The following is a 17,918-nucleotide window of genomic DNA, read 5'->3' on the forward strand; positions in this document are numbered from 1 at the left end:
ATGTACTTGAAATGCATGGATTTCGGTACAGCCTTTGACAAGTTCCCATGTAAGAGACTGGTCCAAAAGATAAGCATCCATGTGATTCAATGCCTTTTGGCACATTGTATTCAGGATAATTTGAATCCAGATTGCTTTGAAGATAAAAGGCAGAGGGTGAAGGTATCCTGTGGCCAGTACAAACATCAGTGCAGAGGGTGAAATAGGAACAGGAGAAGTAAGAACCCTTGTGGGTAGAACAAAGAAACTGGAGAAGTAAAAAGGACCCTGATGGGAGTTATTTACAGGCCAGGATATAGGGTACAAATTACATCAGCAAATACAATTGGCATGCAAGAATGATAATGCTACAGTGGTCATGCGTGATATAAAAATGCAGATTGATTGGGAAAATCAGGTTGGCACTGGACCCCAAGAGCGGGAATTTGTAGAGTACCTGCAAGATAGTTTCTTGGAGCAGCTTGTAGTGGAGCCTACAAGGGAAAAGGCAATTCTGGATTTGGTGTGGTGGATTGAAGCAGATTTGATTAGGGAGCTAAAGGCAAAGAAACCATTAGGAGGTAGACCATATGTTAAAATTCAACCTGCAATTTGAGAGGGAGAAGATGAAATTGGATGTGTCAATATTACAGCTCAGCAAAGGTCAATACAGAGGCATGAGGTTGGAGCTGGCTAGAGTTGATTAGAAAGGGACCCCAGCAGAAATGATGGTGGAACAGCAATGCAGGAATTTCTGGGAATAATTCAAAAGACGCATCTTTTCATTCCAAAGAGGAGGAAAGATTCTAGGGGAGAATGAGGCGACCGTGGCTGACCAGGGAAGTCAAAGATGGCATAAAACTGAAAGAGAAGGCATATAACATCACAAAGATTAGTGGGAAGCTTTAAAAAAAACAACAGAAGGTAGCCAAAAAGTCAGTTTAAAAGGAATAAAAGATGAAATGTGGAAGTAAGCTAGCCAATAATATTAAAGAGGATAGCAAATGTTTCTTCAGAGAGTAAGAAAAAGGCAAGAGTGGACATTGGACCGCTGGAAAATGATGCTGGAGCAGTTATAATGGGGAATGAAGAAATGGCAGAGGAATTGAAAAGGTGTTTTGTATCAATCTTCACAATGGAAGACATCAGCCATATGCATGAAATTCAAGTCAGTTGATGAAGCTGCACTTTGGAGAAGGTCCTTGGGAAGCTGAAAGGTCTGAATGTGGATAAGTCACCTGGACCAGATGGTCTGTACCCCAGGGTTCTGAAAAAGGTGGCTTTTAAGATTGTGGTGGCATTAGTAGTGATATTTCAAGAATCACTAGTCAGGAGTGGTTCCAGACAATTGGGAAATTGCAAATATTACTCCGCTGTTCAAGAAGGGAGCAAAGCAGAAGAGGGGAAATTATAGGCAGTTAGCCCGACTTCAGTAGTTGGTAAGATTTTAGAGTCCATTATAAAGGATGAGGGTTCTGAGTACTTAGAAGCTCAATAAAATAGGAAGCGGTCAGTCAGTATGGTTTTGTGAAAGGGAGATGTTACCTGACAAACCTGTTGGAATTATTTGAGGAAGTAAATAGCATTAGACAAAGGAGTCAGCAGATGTTGTTTACCTGGATTTTCAGAAGACCTATGATAAGGTGCTGCACGTGAGGCTAAAGAAGAGGAGAGCCCATGGTACCAGAGGGAAGATATTTGTATAGTGTCTGAAGAAGGGTCTCGACCCAAAACGTCACCTATTCCTTCGCTCCATAGATGCTGCCTCACTCACTGAGTTTCTCCAGCACTTTTGTCTACCTTCGATTTTTCCAGCATCTGCAGTTCTTTCTTAAACATACTCGTATGGATAGTAGATTGATTGGATGATAAAGACAAAGCATAGCAATAAAGGAGGTTTTTTCTGGTTGGCTGCCAGTGCTTAGCCACTACTCTTCACTTTACATATCAATGATTAGGATGAGGCATTCTGGCCATATTTGCAGATAATATGAAGATAGGTGGAGGGGCAGGTAGTGTAGAGAAAGCAGGGACTTTGCAGGACTAGGCAGGTTGTGAGAATGGGCAAAGAAGTGCAGGTGGAATACAGTGTACTAAAGTATAGAGTCATGCATTTTGGTAGTACGAATAAAGGCATAGACTATTTTCTAAATGGGGAGAGAATTCAGAAATCAGGACTTGGGAGTGCTGGTGCAGGATTCCCATAAAGGTAATTTGCAAGCCGAATAGGTAGTAAGGAAGGTGAAAGCAATGCTAGTATATACTTCAAGAGGACCAGAATATAAAAATCGGGATGTAATGCTGAGGCTTTAAGGCACTGGTCAGACTGCATTTAGATCTATTGTGAGCAGTTTTGGGCCCCAGATCTGAGAAAGGATGTGCTGGTTTTGGAGAGGGTCCAGAGAAGGTTTATGAGAATGATCCCAGGAATGATTGGGTTAACACACGAGTGTTTGACAGCACTGGGCCTGTACTCGCCGGAGCTTAGAACGATGAGGGGGAACCGCATTGAAACTTACCAAATAGTGAAAGGCCTAGATAGAGTGGATGTGGAGAGGATGTTTCCAACTTATGGGAGAGTCTAGGACCAAAGGCCATAACCTCAAAATAAAAGGACATACCTTTAGAAAGACGATGAGCAATTTCTTTAGTTAGAGGGTGGTGAATTTGTGGAATTCAATGGATATTTTAAAGGTGGAGATTGATAGACTCTTGATTAGTTCAGATGTCAAGGGTTGCAAGGAGAAGGCAGGAGAATGGGGTTGAGAGGGAAACATATATCAGCAATGATTGTATGGCGTAGTCTTGATGGGCCGAATGGCCTAATTCTGCTCCTATCACTTATGAAGTAAGAATCCTTTCCTTCAGTAGAGCTGTCCATAACCAAACAGCAAAGATGTCCATAAGCAGAGGGAATATGCTTATGGGCAAGGAGTAGAATTTGTAGGGTTTATGAGAAATATTTTTTTCCACTCAAAAGCTGGTTAAAATCTGATATACGTTGTTTTCTTCACTCCTTGGGCAGAAACTTCAGGATACAGATGGTGACAAATCAAGTACTGGAAAATGGGATTGGTAGATTTAGGTACTGGATGGCTGGCACAGACATGGTGGAACCAAGGACCTGTGGCCTTGTTGGATGACAAATTATTTTGTAGTTTGATAGCTGATCAGCAGTTAGTACCATATAAAAAGCAAAAAAGAGTACAATGATTATTGCACTTTAGTAATAGTTGATTTTCTCTCCGTCCAAATTAATTTCTAGCAAAAATAAAGCGCCAAATATATTGTTAAATATCATATAATGTTAATTTAATATACAAGAATAATATAGTGAGAACATGGTAGCATAATTACAAAGAAGCAGTAATTTAAAACAGCGATGTGTAGAAATTTCTTGCCACAGCGGGTGACGAATCTCTAGAACTGTCTAACCCACAGGATTGTGGAGGGTAGATCATTAGATTTACAGTGGAGGCAGATAATTTTTTGAATGATCAGGGAATTAAGGGCGATGTAAAACGGGCACAGAAGAGAAGCGGAAATCAACGCAGATCAGCCATGATCAAACAGCGTGGTGGGGCAGCCTTTAGGGCCAGGTGGCCTATTTCAGTTCCTAATTTGCGTTCTTGTTGGTAGAAAAATGAACAAATCTCCAAATACTTACACATTATCTCCTCGCACTATGTACAAGCCAAGTACTACTTGTTCCACACCTTGTTGTGAACTGAAAACGCGCTCGTGACTTTCATCTAGGATTAGGTTGATGGTCTGATCAAACCCCTTTAACGTACCCTACCATTAAAGCAAAACAAATAAAAGCAGTTCAAACATTTATACATGGATGTGTTCAATCCAAACTACTATTGGTTGGTTTAGCTTTATATTTTCTTAATCAGTGATTTTGAAAACAATCCTAACATTGATGCATCACAATAGATACTGGGGATGACAGTGACTATACCATACACTGGTGAAGAGGAATGGGATATTAGGCTACCATGTTGCCAGAAGCAACCAGCTGTTTAAAATATAGTAGTGAGACAGGTATTTAGGCAGATAGATCATTAGATGCCATGAGGAGGGAAAAGGTGGAGACAGTGGTGCAGGAGCATCTTTGAAGACCTTAAGCATCTTTGAGGACCAGCAACCACAAAATCCTTTTCCTCCTTACATACTAAAATATGAATGATCAATTTCAGGGAAATTAATTATGCAATATCAATCACATGTAGTTCAATGGTAAATCAATTTACATCTTCAACTTGCCGTATGTTCTGCAACAAATCTACTGAAGGGGGGAAACAAATTCAGGCAATTAAATCTGATTTTTAATCAGTCTGCATCGTGCAACCTATTAAAGCAAAATATTTGTTTTAATTGCTCAAGAATGCATAAAACTGGGGAAACTGTTTTTGAGAGGTATGAACGTGTTAACTCAAATCAGGGTTTATCTACCTGACAGTACCAAGGCTTCCACATTCACAGCATACCAATGCTAGCTCTGAACAGCTTCTCGATCCCCTTTCACCCATAACCACTTTTTGTTTCTTTAATTATCCTTAAGCTTTTCATTTGTAATTGAATTCTATTTCTAGAACAGTTACTGGGATAATGTTATGTTATTTGTTGGCTTTCTGGGTTATTGACCAATGGTAGCATCCTTCTTTAGCTTATTAAACTCAATTAAACGTGTTCTACTCAAAATGTCACATTTCCTTTTAAATGTCTTTATTCTAATGACAAAAATCCAGAGGTAACTTTTATGATAGAAAACCATCAAAAATACTTGCATTATATTACTGGGTAGCAGCACAATCACAACTGTATTTAACAATGACTTTTGGCATTTTTACTAACTAACAAATTCTACATAAAAGGAGGGGAATCTTCTGTGTTCTCTCCAAATTTGAATTCTCTCATATCAGGAATATAATTTTCTAATTCATGAATAAGATTTCCAATTTGAGAATTGACTTACCACAATCATTCTTCCATCTGCTGTGACCACTGCAACTGTACCTGAAGACTCTGGTTAAGATAAATCGATTTGTCTTTTCTGTTCAATCAACATTGCAGAGTATATTAAACGTGAACATTCTCTAATACTATCTTCAGCTTCACAATTACTTCAATTGTTAGATTTATAGGTTAACCATCAAGAAGGTGAGAAACATACTCCTAACCTTGAACAAAAACTCAATGATTCAACACTAAACTGCATTCACAACCAATCCTATCAGCAACTGCCCCCATCTAATTGGCATTCAACAGTTCTATTTAATACACAATTCAAAATCTTTGTCTTCGCATGCAAGTATTCCCAGGCCTTCAACAAGGCAGTTACATAAAGTCATAATTGACCTTGCTAACATGTATCTCTCAAACGCTACTGTCATTCATTTCTATCCCACTCACACTCAAATATTTTCTGGACCCTATCCATTATCCCGGGATGCAGGGAACTGAATGTGATCCACTCTCAAACCTTCACTATAAGGCATGGTCTGACCCCAGATGCTCAATGGAACTGAGGGGAGGGGAGGAGTGGGAACGGACAGTGAGAGTTCCACAGGATGCAGGAGCCTGACTCCAGCTCCTCAGAACAGATACAGCTATCCGGTTCAACTGACTAACACCTTTACCCTAATCCTACATTGACAATACAACACATAGAATCAAGGAATCATCCAGCACGGAAACACACCCTTCAGCCCAATTCGTTCATGCTGACCAAGATGCCCCCACATCTAATCTAGTCCCATTTGCTTGCATTTGGCCCATATCCCTCTGAACTTTTCTTATCCATGTATCTGTCCCAAGTGTCCTTTACATGTTGTTGTACCTGCCTCAACAACCTCTTCTGACAGCTCATTCCATACGCCCGAGTGAAAAAGTTGGCCTTCAGGTTCCTATTATATCTTTCCCCCTTCACCTTAAACCTATGTCTGGTTGTCGATTCCCCCACTCTGGGCATCTACCCGATTTATTCCTCTCATGATTTTATACACCTCTATAAAATTACCTCTTAGCCTCCTGTGCTCCAAGGAATAATGGTCAAGCTTGCCCAAACCCCTCTTATAGTTCAGACCCCCAATCCTAGCCACATCCTTGTAAATCTTCTCTGCACTCTTTCCAGATTAATGACATCCTTCCGATAGCAGGGCAACCAAAACTGAACACAATACTGCAAATGTGGCCTCACCAATGTCTTGTACAATTGTAACAACATCCCAACTTCTATACATGACCTGACCAATGAAACCAATGCACCAAAAGCCTTGACTACCTTATCTACCCGTGACGTTATTTTTCGGCAACCACGCATCTCAGATCCCTCTGCTCTACAATTCCCAGGGCCAGACCTTTCACTGTAAAGGTCCTGCCCTGGTTAGACTTCCCAAAATGCAACATTTCGCACTTATCTGCAGTAAACTCCATTCCCCGGCCCACCTGCCCAGTTAATCGTAATCCTTTTGTAATTTTTGATAACCATCTTCACTGTCTACCACATACTTTAGTATCACCAGCAAACATGAATCAGGCCTTGCATGTCTCATCTAAATTGTCAATATAGGCGATATCCTCTTGGACATTTTTTTGTACTACAATGAAGATGTTTTCCGATTGTGTATTAAGAGTCAGAGTGTGGATACAGGCCCTTCGACCCAACTTGCCCACACGGACCAACATTTCCCATCTACACTAGTCCCACTTGCCTGCGTTTGGCCCACATCACTCTAAGCCTGTCCTATTCGGTTACCTGACTAGTAGTGTCTTAAAAATTGTGATAGCCCCTGTCCCAAATACCTCCTCTGGCAGTTTGTTGCATACATCAACCGCCCTTTGTGTGAAATAGTTACCCCTCAGATTCCTATTATATCTTTCCCCCTTCACCTTAAAACTGGTTCTCAATTCTCAACATCCTTGTAAATCTTCTCTGTAACCTTTCCAACTTGACATCTTTCCTTGACAACATGGTGCCCAGAACTGAACACAAACATCTTATAGAACTGCAACATGACCTCAAAATCTTCTATACTCAATACTCTGACTGATGAAGTCCAATGTGTCAAAAGTATTTTTGACCACCCTATCTACAAGTGACACCACCTTCATGGAACTATGTACCTGCATGCATAGATCCCTCTGCTGTACAAGACCCCAGAGTCCTACCATTTACTGTGTAGGTTAGAATTTCCAAAATGCAATACCTAATGCCCCTGTCCCACTAAGGAAACCTGAACGGAAACCTCTGGAGACTTTGCGCCCCATCCAAGGTTTCCGTGCGGTTCCCGGAGGCTGCAGGTGGTTGCCGGAGGTTGCAGGTAGTGAAAGCAGGTAGGGAGACTGACAAAAAACCTCCGGGAACCGCACGGAAACCCTGGGTGGGCCGCAAATTTGCAGACAGCACAAAAGGTGGTGGTATTGCATATAGTGAAGATGGTTGTCAAAAATCACAGCACGATCTTGATCAGTTGGCCAGGTGGGCTGAGGAATTGTTGATTGAACAGGGAAATGTATAGGTATGTTACAAAACCTACCTGAAGCGTCATTGAGAATCTGCCCCAGGCCGTGTGCGCGATTTTGGCGCTGTTTGGAGGGGGCGGTTTTAAAACGCGATTTTTACTAGGCTGTTGCAATCGAAAATGTTCAGCCTATTAAATCATTAACGAAAAATTGCTGAAAGACCCCGTCGCAAAAGGTAATATTAGTTTTTATGGCCTTGTATAATAGTTATAGTAGTTTAAAAATCACTCTCTAAACCTGCAACCTCTCGCAGCCCCAGGGTTTTATAAAGCAAACAATTAAAGGTATGTACCTTATTTTTACATTAAAAGGGGCTTCTTAAGAACCCTTTATACAAAGTTTACTATAGCGAGTAGCTCATTTTGGGCTCTTTATATCCCGCAGTATTTTTCTGGGCATTTGAGGGCACAAATCCAGCGCAATGTGAATGTTCTAAACCAGCGCGTTAACAGGATCCCACCAGAAAGCTGATTTAAAATGGACTTTAATTTGCATCAATTGAACACTAAATTCCGTCCATTTGGCCTATAAATTAATGTAAATGAGATTTCAAAATCATGTTTTATTGTGAATTATTTATGAATATTATTTGGACACTTGGGCTATTTAAAAATGTTAATCATTTATTAAGAAATGGATAGATGTTTAGATCTAGTAATTGAAGTTTGAAATTTGCTACACTTGGGTAACTAACTAATTATATGTTTTAATTTCAGGTCATCCAAGTAAGATTATTTTATATTTGTTTCAGAATGCTTCAATCTACGATAACTGAAAATTTCATTCAGTTCTCTTAATTTTTAAGAAGGTTATGGGTTTTTGACTGCCCACGATCACAGCTTTTTTGTTATGTCCATAGAAAACCAATAGGGAACAAGATGCTAATTTCCGAGTATGAAAATGTCCATAACTTTTTAAATACTTGAGATATGAAAGTGAATTAGGTGTCAAATTAAACTTCTTTTTATGCTTTATCTGATGGGATAAATTACAGACTTGATTTTTTAAATCTCAAAATTTTGTAACATTGCTAAAATGTAATGCCCCTGTCCCACTTAGGAAACCTGAACGGAAACCTCTGGAGACTTTGCGCCCCACCCACGGTTTCCGCGCAGTTCCCGGAGGTTTTTGTCAGTCTCCCTACCTGCAACCTCTGGCAACCATCTGCAACATCTGGAAACCCCATCTGCAAATTTGCTAATCATGCCATGTACATTCTCATCCAAATCACTGATATAGATGACAAACAGTAATGGGTCCAGCACCGAACCCTGAGGCACACCACGAGTCACAGGCCTACATCTTCAAAAACTCAATCTGATTCCCGAGGCACGGCCTCCCATGAACAAAACCACTCTATCGCTACTCAGCCCTTGTCCATCTCAATGCATGTATATCCTACCCCTCAGAATGCTCTCTAGTAACTTTCCAACTACTGATCACTGGCCAACAGTTCCCAGCCTTTTCCATGCAGCCCTTCTTGAATAGAGGCACAACGTTTGCCACCGTCCATTCTCCCAGCACCTCACCTGCACTTAATGACAACTCTTAAATTTCAGTCAGGGCTCCTGCAATTTCCTCCCCAGTTGCCTACACCAATTTATATTACTCCAGCTTTTTGTGTTTATCTTATGTTTGTATCTGTTTGTCTGAAGCCACACGCATGTGGTGCTGCTTCAAGCAATGTCTTCATTATACCTGTACCTCACCGTCCTTGTGACAGACAATAAAGTAACACAATTTGACCCTGAGGTGCAGGACACTGACCGTGGCCCCTCACCGTGACCCAGACCCGGCCACTGGCCCTGTGCCGACCGCCGGACCTTCGGCCCCGGTCGCTGTCCAAGCACTAGGCTGGTACATGCCAAGGCCCTCGGTGCCAGACCTTGCATGGGTCCCGCTGGTCCCTTCCCCCGCCGCCAGTCCCCACCGGTGCCGGTGTTCCGGTCCCCGCCGCCCCCGATCGCTGCCCTGCCCCGGCCGATGCCGATGCCCTCGCCGCCGGGTCCTGCTCTCAACCACCATCGCCGCCGGTACCCACGCTGGTCCCTGCTTCTGCCCGCCCCCCTCGGCCCAAATCCCGGTCCCTGCCTCCATCCGTTGCCCGCTGGTGCCGGTCCCCGCCCCTAGCAATGGCCTAGTCCCGGCCCAAGCGTCCCGGTAGTCCATGTCCCGGGCCCGGTGTCCGGGCGCCGCCAAGGATACGGTTGATGTAGTTCTCGAGAGCCGATGTCATGGCGGCGCGAGCGGCGGCCGTTCCCGCTCACTGGCGGCGCGCGGCCCCGAGCAGCCAACGGCCGAGCGCGCGCCCCCCACGTAGCGCCGCCCCCGCCCCACGCCCCGCCCCGCCCCGCGCAGCCCCGCCCCCGCCCCGCGCAGCCCCGCCCCCGCCCCCACGCAGCCCCGCCCCGCCCCCCCCCGCGCCCCGCGCCCCCGCGCAGCCCCGCCCCCGCCCCGCGCAGCCCCGCCCCCGCCCCCCCCGCCCCAGCCCCGCCCCCGCCCCACGCAGCCCCGCCCCCCCGCCCCACGCAGCCCCGCCCCCGCCCCGCGCAGCCCGCCCCCGCCCCACGCAGCCCCGCCCCCGCCCCACGCAGCCCCGCCCCCTCCCCCGCCCCCGCCCCGCGCGCCCCGCCCCCGCCCCACGCAGCCCCGCCCCCGCCCCACGCAGCCCCGCCCCCGCCCCACGCAGCCCCGCCCCCCCCCACCCCCCGCCCCGCCCCCGCCCCACGCCCCCGCCCCCCGCCCCACGCAGCCCCGCCCCCGCCCCACGCAGCCCCGCCCCCGCCCCACGCAGCCCCGCCCCCCGCCCCACGCGGCCCCGCCCCCGCCCGGCGGCTCAATGGACGGCAGACACTGTACACGGTGTGGAGGGGGCAGCCCAGCGCCTCAGGTAGCGTCTCTGCACAACATGGGGAGGGGACGTGCTGCACCTTCTTTAATCTTCTTTCAAATGAAGACTACTTTAATTATATTGATTGCCATGTATATCTGTCCATTCGACTTCATTGGAAGCCCTAACTTCGTTTCTGAAGATATGAAAGTGAAATAGGTGTCAAATTAAACTTATTTTTATGCTTTATCTGATGGGATAAATTGCAGACTTTTGATTTTTTAAAATCTCAAAATTTTTTAACATTGCTAGATACATGGGATAGGAAAGGTGCAGGCTTCCCTCTCGATATTCGCTCTTCGAAGTTAGGGCCATTTTCGTACTCGGAAAATAGCATCATAGGGTGATTTCATGAAAGGTCACTGGATCATAGATCCTCAGCCACGTGGACGCAAAATTTAACTGGGGTACAAACGTCACTTCCGGTACGTGTTATTGATGCTGGAAACGTGTACTTTCACACCCGTTAAAACCGCGAAATCGGCCCGTTTTTGAGCTGTAAATAACTGCCAGTTGGGGTGACCATGATGCACAGTTATCTTACTTTAGACTCCAGAAGATAAAGAAAAACGAAGGTAAAGAGGGAGCTGAAGGGGCAACAACAGCGGAAGTGGTTAGCAAACATTGGCCGTGGAGATATAAAGATAGAAAATATCGGGAATTATCGCCAATGAAAGAGCTGCATACTGCCATTAGCAATCAACAGACGCACAACCCCGAGGCAGCCTTCATTGTTGCGGGTGACTTCAATCACTCTAACCTGAAGACTGTACTCCCCAAATTCCACCAACATGTATCCTTCCCCACTAGAGTAGACAAGACACTGGACAAAGTCTACACCAACATGGCTGAAGCTTACAAAGCCATCCCCCTCCCCCACCTTGGTCAGTCTGATCACGTCTCATTGTTCCTGCTCCCTAAGTACTCCCCACTCATCAGACGGGTTAAACCAACTGTGAGGACAGTTAAAGTCTGGTCAGAGGAAGCGGACTTCACACTTCAGCAGTGTTTTGGAAACACTGACTGGAAGGCATTTGCAGCCCAGGCCACCCTTGACTCCCACACGGACATTGATTCCTACACATCCTCTGTTCTGGACTTTATAAACTCCACCATCAATAGTGTCACCTCCCTCAAACAGGTGACCATATACCCGAATCAGAAGCCATGGATGAACAGCGAGGTCAGGCTACTGCTGAAAGCACGGGACACCGCTTTCAGGTCAGGCGATGCTCGAGCCTACAGTTCATCCAGGGCTAACCTGAAGAGGGGCATCAGGAAGGCCAAGCACTGCCATAAGCTCAGGATTGAGGAGCACTTCAACAATAACTCCGACCCCCGACGCATGTGGCAAGGCATCCAGGCCATCACGGACTACAGACCCTCCAACACCACCCCCACATCCAGCGACGCCTCCTTCCTTGAGGAACTTAATCACTTCTATGGCCGCTTCGACAGGGACAATCTAGAGACAGCCATCAAGGCTGTGCTACCTGCCGATCACCAACCCCTCACACTCACCCCCTACGACGTATACGTGGCACTGAGTAGGACTAATGCACGTAAAGCTGCTGGCCCTGACGGCATCCCCGGGCGCGTGCTCAGGGCCTGTGCTGCGCAGCTGACAGACGTCTGGACTGACATCTTCAACCTGTCACTTGCCCAAGCAGTTGTCCCCACTTGCCTTAAAACCACCTCCATCGTGCCAGTGCCAAAACACTCCACTGCGGCAAGCCTCAACGACTTCCGCCCAGTTGCACTTACCCCCATCATCACCAAGTGCTTCGAGAGGCTGGTCCTGGCACACCTCAAAAGCTGCCTACCCCCCACACTGGATCCCTATCAGTTTGCCTACCGCAAGAACAGGAGTACGGAGGATGCCATCTCAACGGCACTTCACTCCGCCCTCTCCCACCTCGACAACAGAGACACTTACGTAAGAATGCTGTTCATCGATTACAGCTCAGCATTCAACACCATTATACCATCAAAACTGATCACCAAACTCGGTAACCTGGGCATCGACCCCTCCCTCTGCAACTGGATACTGGACTTTCTAACCAACAGACCCCAGTCTGTGAGGTTAGACAAGCACACCTCTTCAACCCTCACCCTGAACACCGGCGTTCCACAGGGCTGTGTGCTGAGCCCCCTCCTCTACTCCCTCTTCACCTATGACTGCACACCTGTACATGGTACTAACACCATCATCAAGTATGCAGATGATACAACGGTGATTGGCCTCATCAGCAACAACAATGAGTTGGCCTACAGGGAGGAGGTCCAGCACTTAGCAACATGGTGCGCTGACAACAACCTGGCCCTTAACTCCAAGAAGACCAAGGAGATCATTGTAGACTTCAGGAAGTCCAGAGGCGGCACGCACACCCCCACCCACATTAACGGGACGGAGGTGGAACGTGTTTCTAGCTTCAGGTTCCTGGGAGTCAACATCTCCGATGACCTCTCTTGGACCCACAATACCTCTACTCTGATCAAGAAGGCTCATCAGCGTCTCTTCTTCCTGAGGAGACTGAAGAAGGTCCATCTGTCTCCTTAGATCCTGGTGAACTTCTACCGCTGCACCACCGAGAGCATCCTTACCAACTGCATCACAGTATGGTATGGCAACTGCTCTGTCTCCGACCGGAAGGCATTGCAGAGGGTGGTGAAAATTGCCCAACGCATCACCGGTTCCTCGCTCCCCTCCATTGAGTCTGTCCACAGCAAGCGTTGTCTGCGGAGGGCGCTCAGCATCGCCAAGGACTGTTCTCACCCCAACCATGGACTGTTTACCCTCCTACCATCCGGGAGGCGCTACAGATTTCTCCGTTGCCGAACCAGCAGGTCGAGGAACAGCTTCTTCCCGGCGGCTGTCACTCTACTCGACAACGTACCTCGGTGACTGCCAATCACCCCCCCCCCCCAGGACACTTATTATTATTTATTCAAATCATGTGCTATGTCGCTCTTCCAGGGAGATGCTAAATGCATTTCGTTGTCTCTGTACTGTACACTGACAATGACAATTAAAATTGAATCTGAATCTGAATCTGAATCTGGTTTTCTCACTGCATTTCATCAAAAGTAAGGCATTATGTTTTATCTTTATTAATTTGTTATATAAAAAGTTTTAAAAGTGAAAAATCCATCATTAAAATTGCAAAATCTTCCATGGTTCTCAGGTGGGTTTTAACATACAAAAAGAAAATGCTTCTGAAGCTACATTTACCATTTAAATAATCGTAAACCAAAAATGCGTTTTGAAATGAATTTTACTCAGATGCAAGCTAAGGAATGGGATAATTGTCAGCTGTTAATTGGACAAAATCAGGACATTTTATTATTATTATCCAATTAACAGCTGACAATTCCAGAACAGCGTCTGGATGCCGATCAGCCGTTATTGCACCTCAGGTAAGCTTGGATCTGGAACCCACAGAGGAGGACATAATTGAAATGCAAGGTAAGGCAACCTTTGCAGAGCAAACAATGTGGAGACAAAGGGGAGCTAAGCAGAACTTGGAGGGCATGTGGACTACTGAAGAAGGATTGTTGGTAGCACCCACACCATTGCTGACCATTCTTATTTCAGAAGCACCTGGTTTAGACCATTGCGCAAGGGGGAAAGTAATAAGAAAGGTAAAAAAGGATGGGTTTTGGTCACCCTATTTACAGGCTTCGGCAGACCACATTTTGTCACGGTGTTAGGTATGTGCTCAAAACAATGTTAGAAAAGGAATAATAATAGGTCACATACCTGTGCCCGAAAGGCCATTTAGGCACCTGGTGATCGACTATGTGGATATGATAAAGACGTTAAGAGGGAAAAGGTACATGCTAGTAGTGATCGATAGATTTTGCCAGTGGGTGGAGGCAGTACCTTCCAAAGATTTAGGTGCAGGGGCTGTAGTAAAGTTTCTGACGAATGAAGTAATCCCAAGGTTCCTAAGGTTTGGTATACCTACAGAAATTAGCTCCGACAACGGATCAGCTTTTATTCAGAAAGTAGTCAAGCTGGTGCTGCAGGCCCTAAGAGTGAAACAAAGGTTTGGGTGTGTGTACCACACTCAGTCACAGGGCATGGTGGAAATAAATATTGAGACGTAATGCCAATAGTGTCCCTCCACACTACGACCTGGAAACCATCAACATGGCAGATATGGCCTGGTAACTCCGTCACCTCACCAGGGTTAGGGGAACAAGTGTGAATCCGTAGAGACCTTGGGGCAGGGAACGGCGATAGCTCGGCCGAATGGGTCGTCCAGCGTCCACAGGCATCGGTCAACCCGCGAGGCATGGGTCGACCCGCGAGGCATGGGTCGACCTGCGAGGCATCACCGCTGTCGCGAGGCTTCACCGCTGCCGCAGCCGAGGCCTCACCGCTGTCTACGCCCCACTCATGCCTCGGCATTTGCTTTAAGTGTTTCAATAAATGAAATTTGTTAACATACTAATGTTAAGTAATGGAAATAACATGACTCACAATGAAAATGTTGAATGGAATATCCTATATACTTAAAACAATAATAATTTATTTTTGAACTGGTTTTTTGCACAGATTCCTAGGTACAGGTAGAATAAAAAATCAGCTGAAAACAAGACATGCGTGCAGAAAGAGAAATAACTCCATAATAGTGCAAGGAGTGGACTGTTGTGTTCATTGTCAAGGTAGGATTAGCACTGTACAGGTTGATTCTAGAACCTGATAGTTGTAGGAAAGTAGCTGTTCCTGAACATGGTGGTATTAGACCTCAAGCTTCTGTACTTCCTACCCGATGGTAGTAGCGAGAAGAGGGCATGTCCAGGATGGCGGGGATCCTGATGATAGATGCCACTTTCATGGGGCAGTGCCTCATGTGGCTGCTTTCGATGGAGGGAAGGATTATACTCATGATGGACTTGGCGGAGTCCACCACTCTCTGCTGCCTGGCAGGTCAGGCAGCATTTTGGGGACTGAATGGACAGGTGATTTTTTAGATTGGATCCTTCTTCAGACTGAGAGAAGGGCCTGTACATTTCCAGATGCTGCCTGACCCACAGAGTTCCTCTAGCACTTTGTGTTTTTCTCAAGATTCCAGCAACTGCAGTTAATGTGGGAAGTATTGTTGAGTGTTTCTGCCTGCTGCTGCCCCACAGAATTATCTCCAAATACCTTGATTCCATCCAATCCCCCCCTTGTCTAATAACTTCCAACCTACATCTGACACCTCACACACTCTGCAACTCTTCAATAACGTTAAATTTCTAGGTCTTGTCCTTACCATCGACGTCCACTCGCAATACACCTACATCCTCCACCAGGAAGGTTTGAAGGCCCTCAGGTTCTTGAACTGAAACCCTTTCAGTCTTCCTCAACCAACACTCTTATCCACCTGGTGGAACTTGGCCTCAACTAGATTCCGCTGTTGTTAGATTTGTCAGAAAATAAGCTTGAATGCTACTATGTTGTGAGGTTAAAGTCAGAAAAATAAAAAATATAAACATTATAAACATTTCAGTAATTTTGTCCTTGGAATTATTAATTTGTCGTAAAATCCTAAATGATTGTTGATATGTTTTCAGAATGGGAAAACGATTGTAATTATTTCGCGGCTTTGTCCATGTATCACCAGATCTATGATAATATAATTTAATCTTAAATCTGCCCACTAAAATATCTAACAAGCACGGCCAGCTGTCACCACCAGTTTCTCAAGGGCATTCAGGAATGGGCAGCAAATGCTCATCTTGCCAAGAAACGGCAACTTACTGTGAATGATTAAAATTACTGCAATAACTGTCTGTCTAGCTCATGTAATATGTTTGTCTTTTTAAAACGTCTCAATAAATAATTAAGAGTGGACTGCTTGGGCAGCAATTAGTCAGATTAGATTTGCCCAGCTACTTATGAGAAAATTAGGTGGCTAGGTAGCTTCTCCAGAACCACAGCTTTAGCTGTAATAATAGTCAATAGTCCTACAGCAGGGATGTCTTTTCCCTCTATTTCGGAGCATTCAGATTGAAAGTATTTTAATCTAACAATTTAATGGTGATTTCATAAGGCTATACTGTTTTACTTGAAGGACCGTTCAAGGAAATGGCAAGTTGCTCTTTGATATTATTTGTAAATAACTAAACTTTCCAAAAATATTACAGAAACTATATCGGACTATTGTGCAGGAGTAGTATTTATTTGTATTGACATCAATCTAAAGGTAATGAAATACCACATATACCACAATTTATTTCCACAAATATAATAAAGAATAGGATTTCATTAATTCTATTCCAATTATCTTTTCTCACAAGATTAGAATATCTCCCAACTCCTGAAATGAATCAAGGAAAATTAAAATCTCTTGCCATTTCGAGAACATAATCTGTGTCTTTCTTTTGTGTGTGATTTTTTTTGATAGCACAGTACAGAATTTATCTTCCAAATAATGCTTAATCATCGCTGCCATTTCCAATCTGTTCATTCCTAACTAAATAAACAGCTAACAGGGATAAGGAGACTCCCAATTTCTATAAAGGAACCAAGCATGGAAGTGCTGAAATTTCTATGTTTCTATGTAAGGCTGTGCAGCCATTATCCACCCTTGCCTTCCTTCTGTTATCTCCTATCATAGAACTAGTCTTCAGCACATTCCATTGATATCATGAAATGTCAGAGTGGAAACATAGAAAATAGGTGCAGGAGTAGACCATTTGGCTCTTCGAGCCAGCACCGCCATTCAATATGATCATGGCTGATCAGGAAGATGAAGACATCCCTGCTGTAGGACTATTGACTATTATTACAGCTAAAGCTGTGGTTCTGGAGAAGCTACCTAGCCACCTAATTTTCTCATAAGTAGCTGGGCAAATCTAATCTGACTAATTGCTGCCCAAGCAGTCCACTCTTAATTATCTACAAAGTGATGGAAAGCGCTATCAAGCAGCAATTACTTTTTAACCTGCTCATTAATGGTCAAATTGGGTTTTGTCCATACCACTTGACACCAGACCTTGTCACCATCTTGGACCAATTATAGACGATGAGATGAATTCTAGAAGCGAGGTGAGAGTCGCTCTCCTTGACATTAAGGCAGCATAAAACTGATTGTGGACGTTTGCTAAAATGACAGAAATAGGGAACAAAGGAAAAACAATGCCATAAAAAAAAAGAAAATATTGGAAACTCAAAATGCCAGGCAGAATCTATGCTGAGAAAAATAGTTAACATTTCAAGTTGATGATCTTTCGTTACTATTCCAGGTTTTCAACTGAAGTATTTTGCTTTAGAAATGGATGATGTCAAACGTGCAAACAAGGAAAGTGGTTGTGGTTGTTGGAGGATCGGTCATCCTAGCCCCATGGCATCATTGAAGGAGGATAGACACAAAATGCTGCAGTAACTCAATGGGATAGGCAGCATCTCTGGAGAGAGGGAATGGGTGATGTTTCGGGTCAAGACGCTTCTTCAGACTAGTCCAGGGAAAGGGAAACGCGAGATATAGAAGGTGATGTAAAGAGATATAGAACGAATGAAAGAAAG

General features: G+C 44.9%; 1 protein-coding gene across 1 annotated transcript in view; it reads right to left on the bottom strand.

The window, feature by feature from the left end:
- lsm8 (LSM8 homolog, U6 small nuclear RNA associated) overlaps window positions 1–9,821 on the bottom strand; it is a 14,981-nt gene extending 5,160 nt beyond the window's left edge. Inside the window, exons 1-3 of the mRNA XM_055650848.1 lie at window positions 9,715–9,821; window positions 4,961–5,001; window positions 3,647–3,774 (exon numbers count right to left, since the gene is read on the bottom strand). Of these exons, the coding sequence (XP_055506823.1) occupies window positions 3,647–3,774; window positions 4,961–5,001; window positions 9,715–9,745 (200 nt within the window). The 5' untranslated portion in view covers window positions 9,746–9,821. The remainder of the gene's footprint in view (window positions 1–3,646; window positions 3,775–4,960; window positions 5,002–9,714) is intronic.
- Between the last annotated feature and the right edge of the window lie 8,097 nt (window positions 9,822–17,918).

The sequence above is a fragment of the Leucoraja erinacea genome, chromosome 19 (genome assembly GCF_028641065.1).
Source record: "Leucoraja erinacea ecotype New England chromosome 19, Leri_hhj_1, whole genome shotgun sequence".
NCBI classification, from domain to species: Eukaryota; Metazoa; Chordata; class Chondrichthyes; order Rajiformes; family Rajidae; genus Leucoraja; species Leucoraja erinaceus.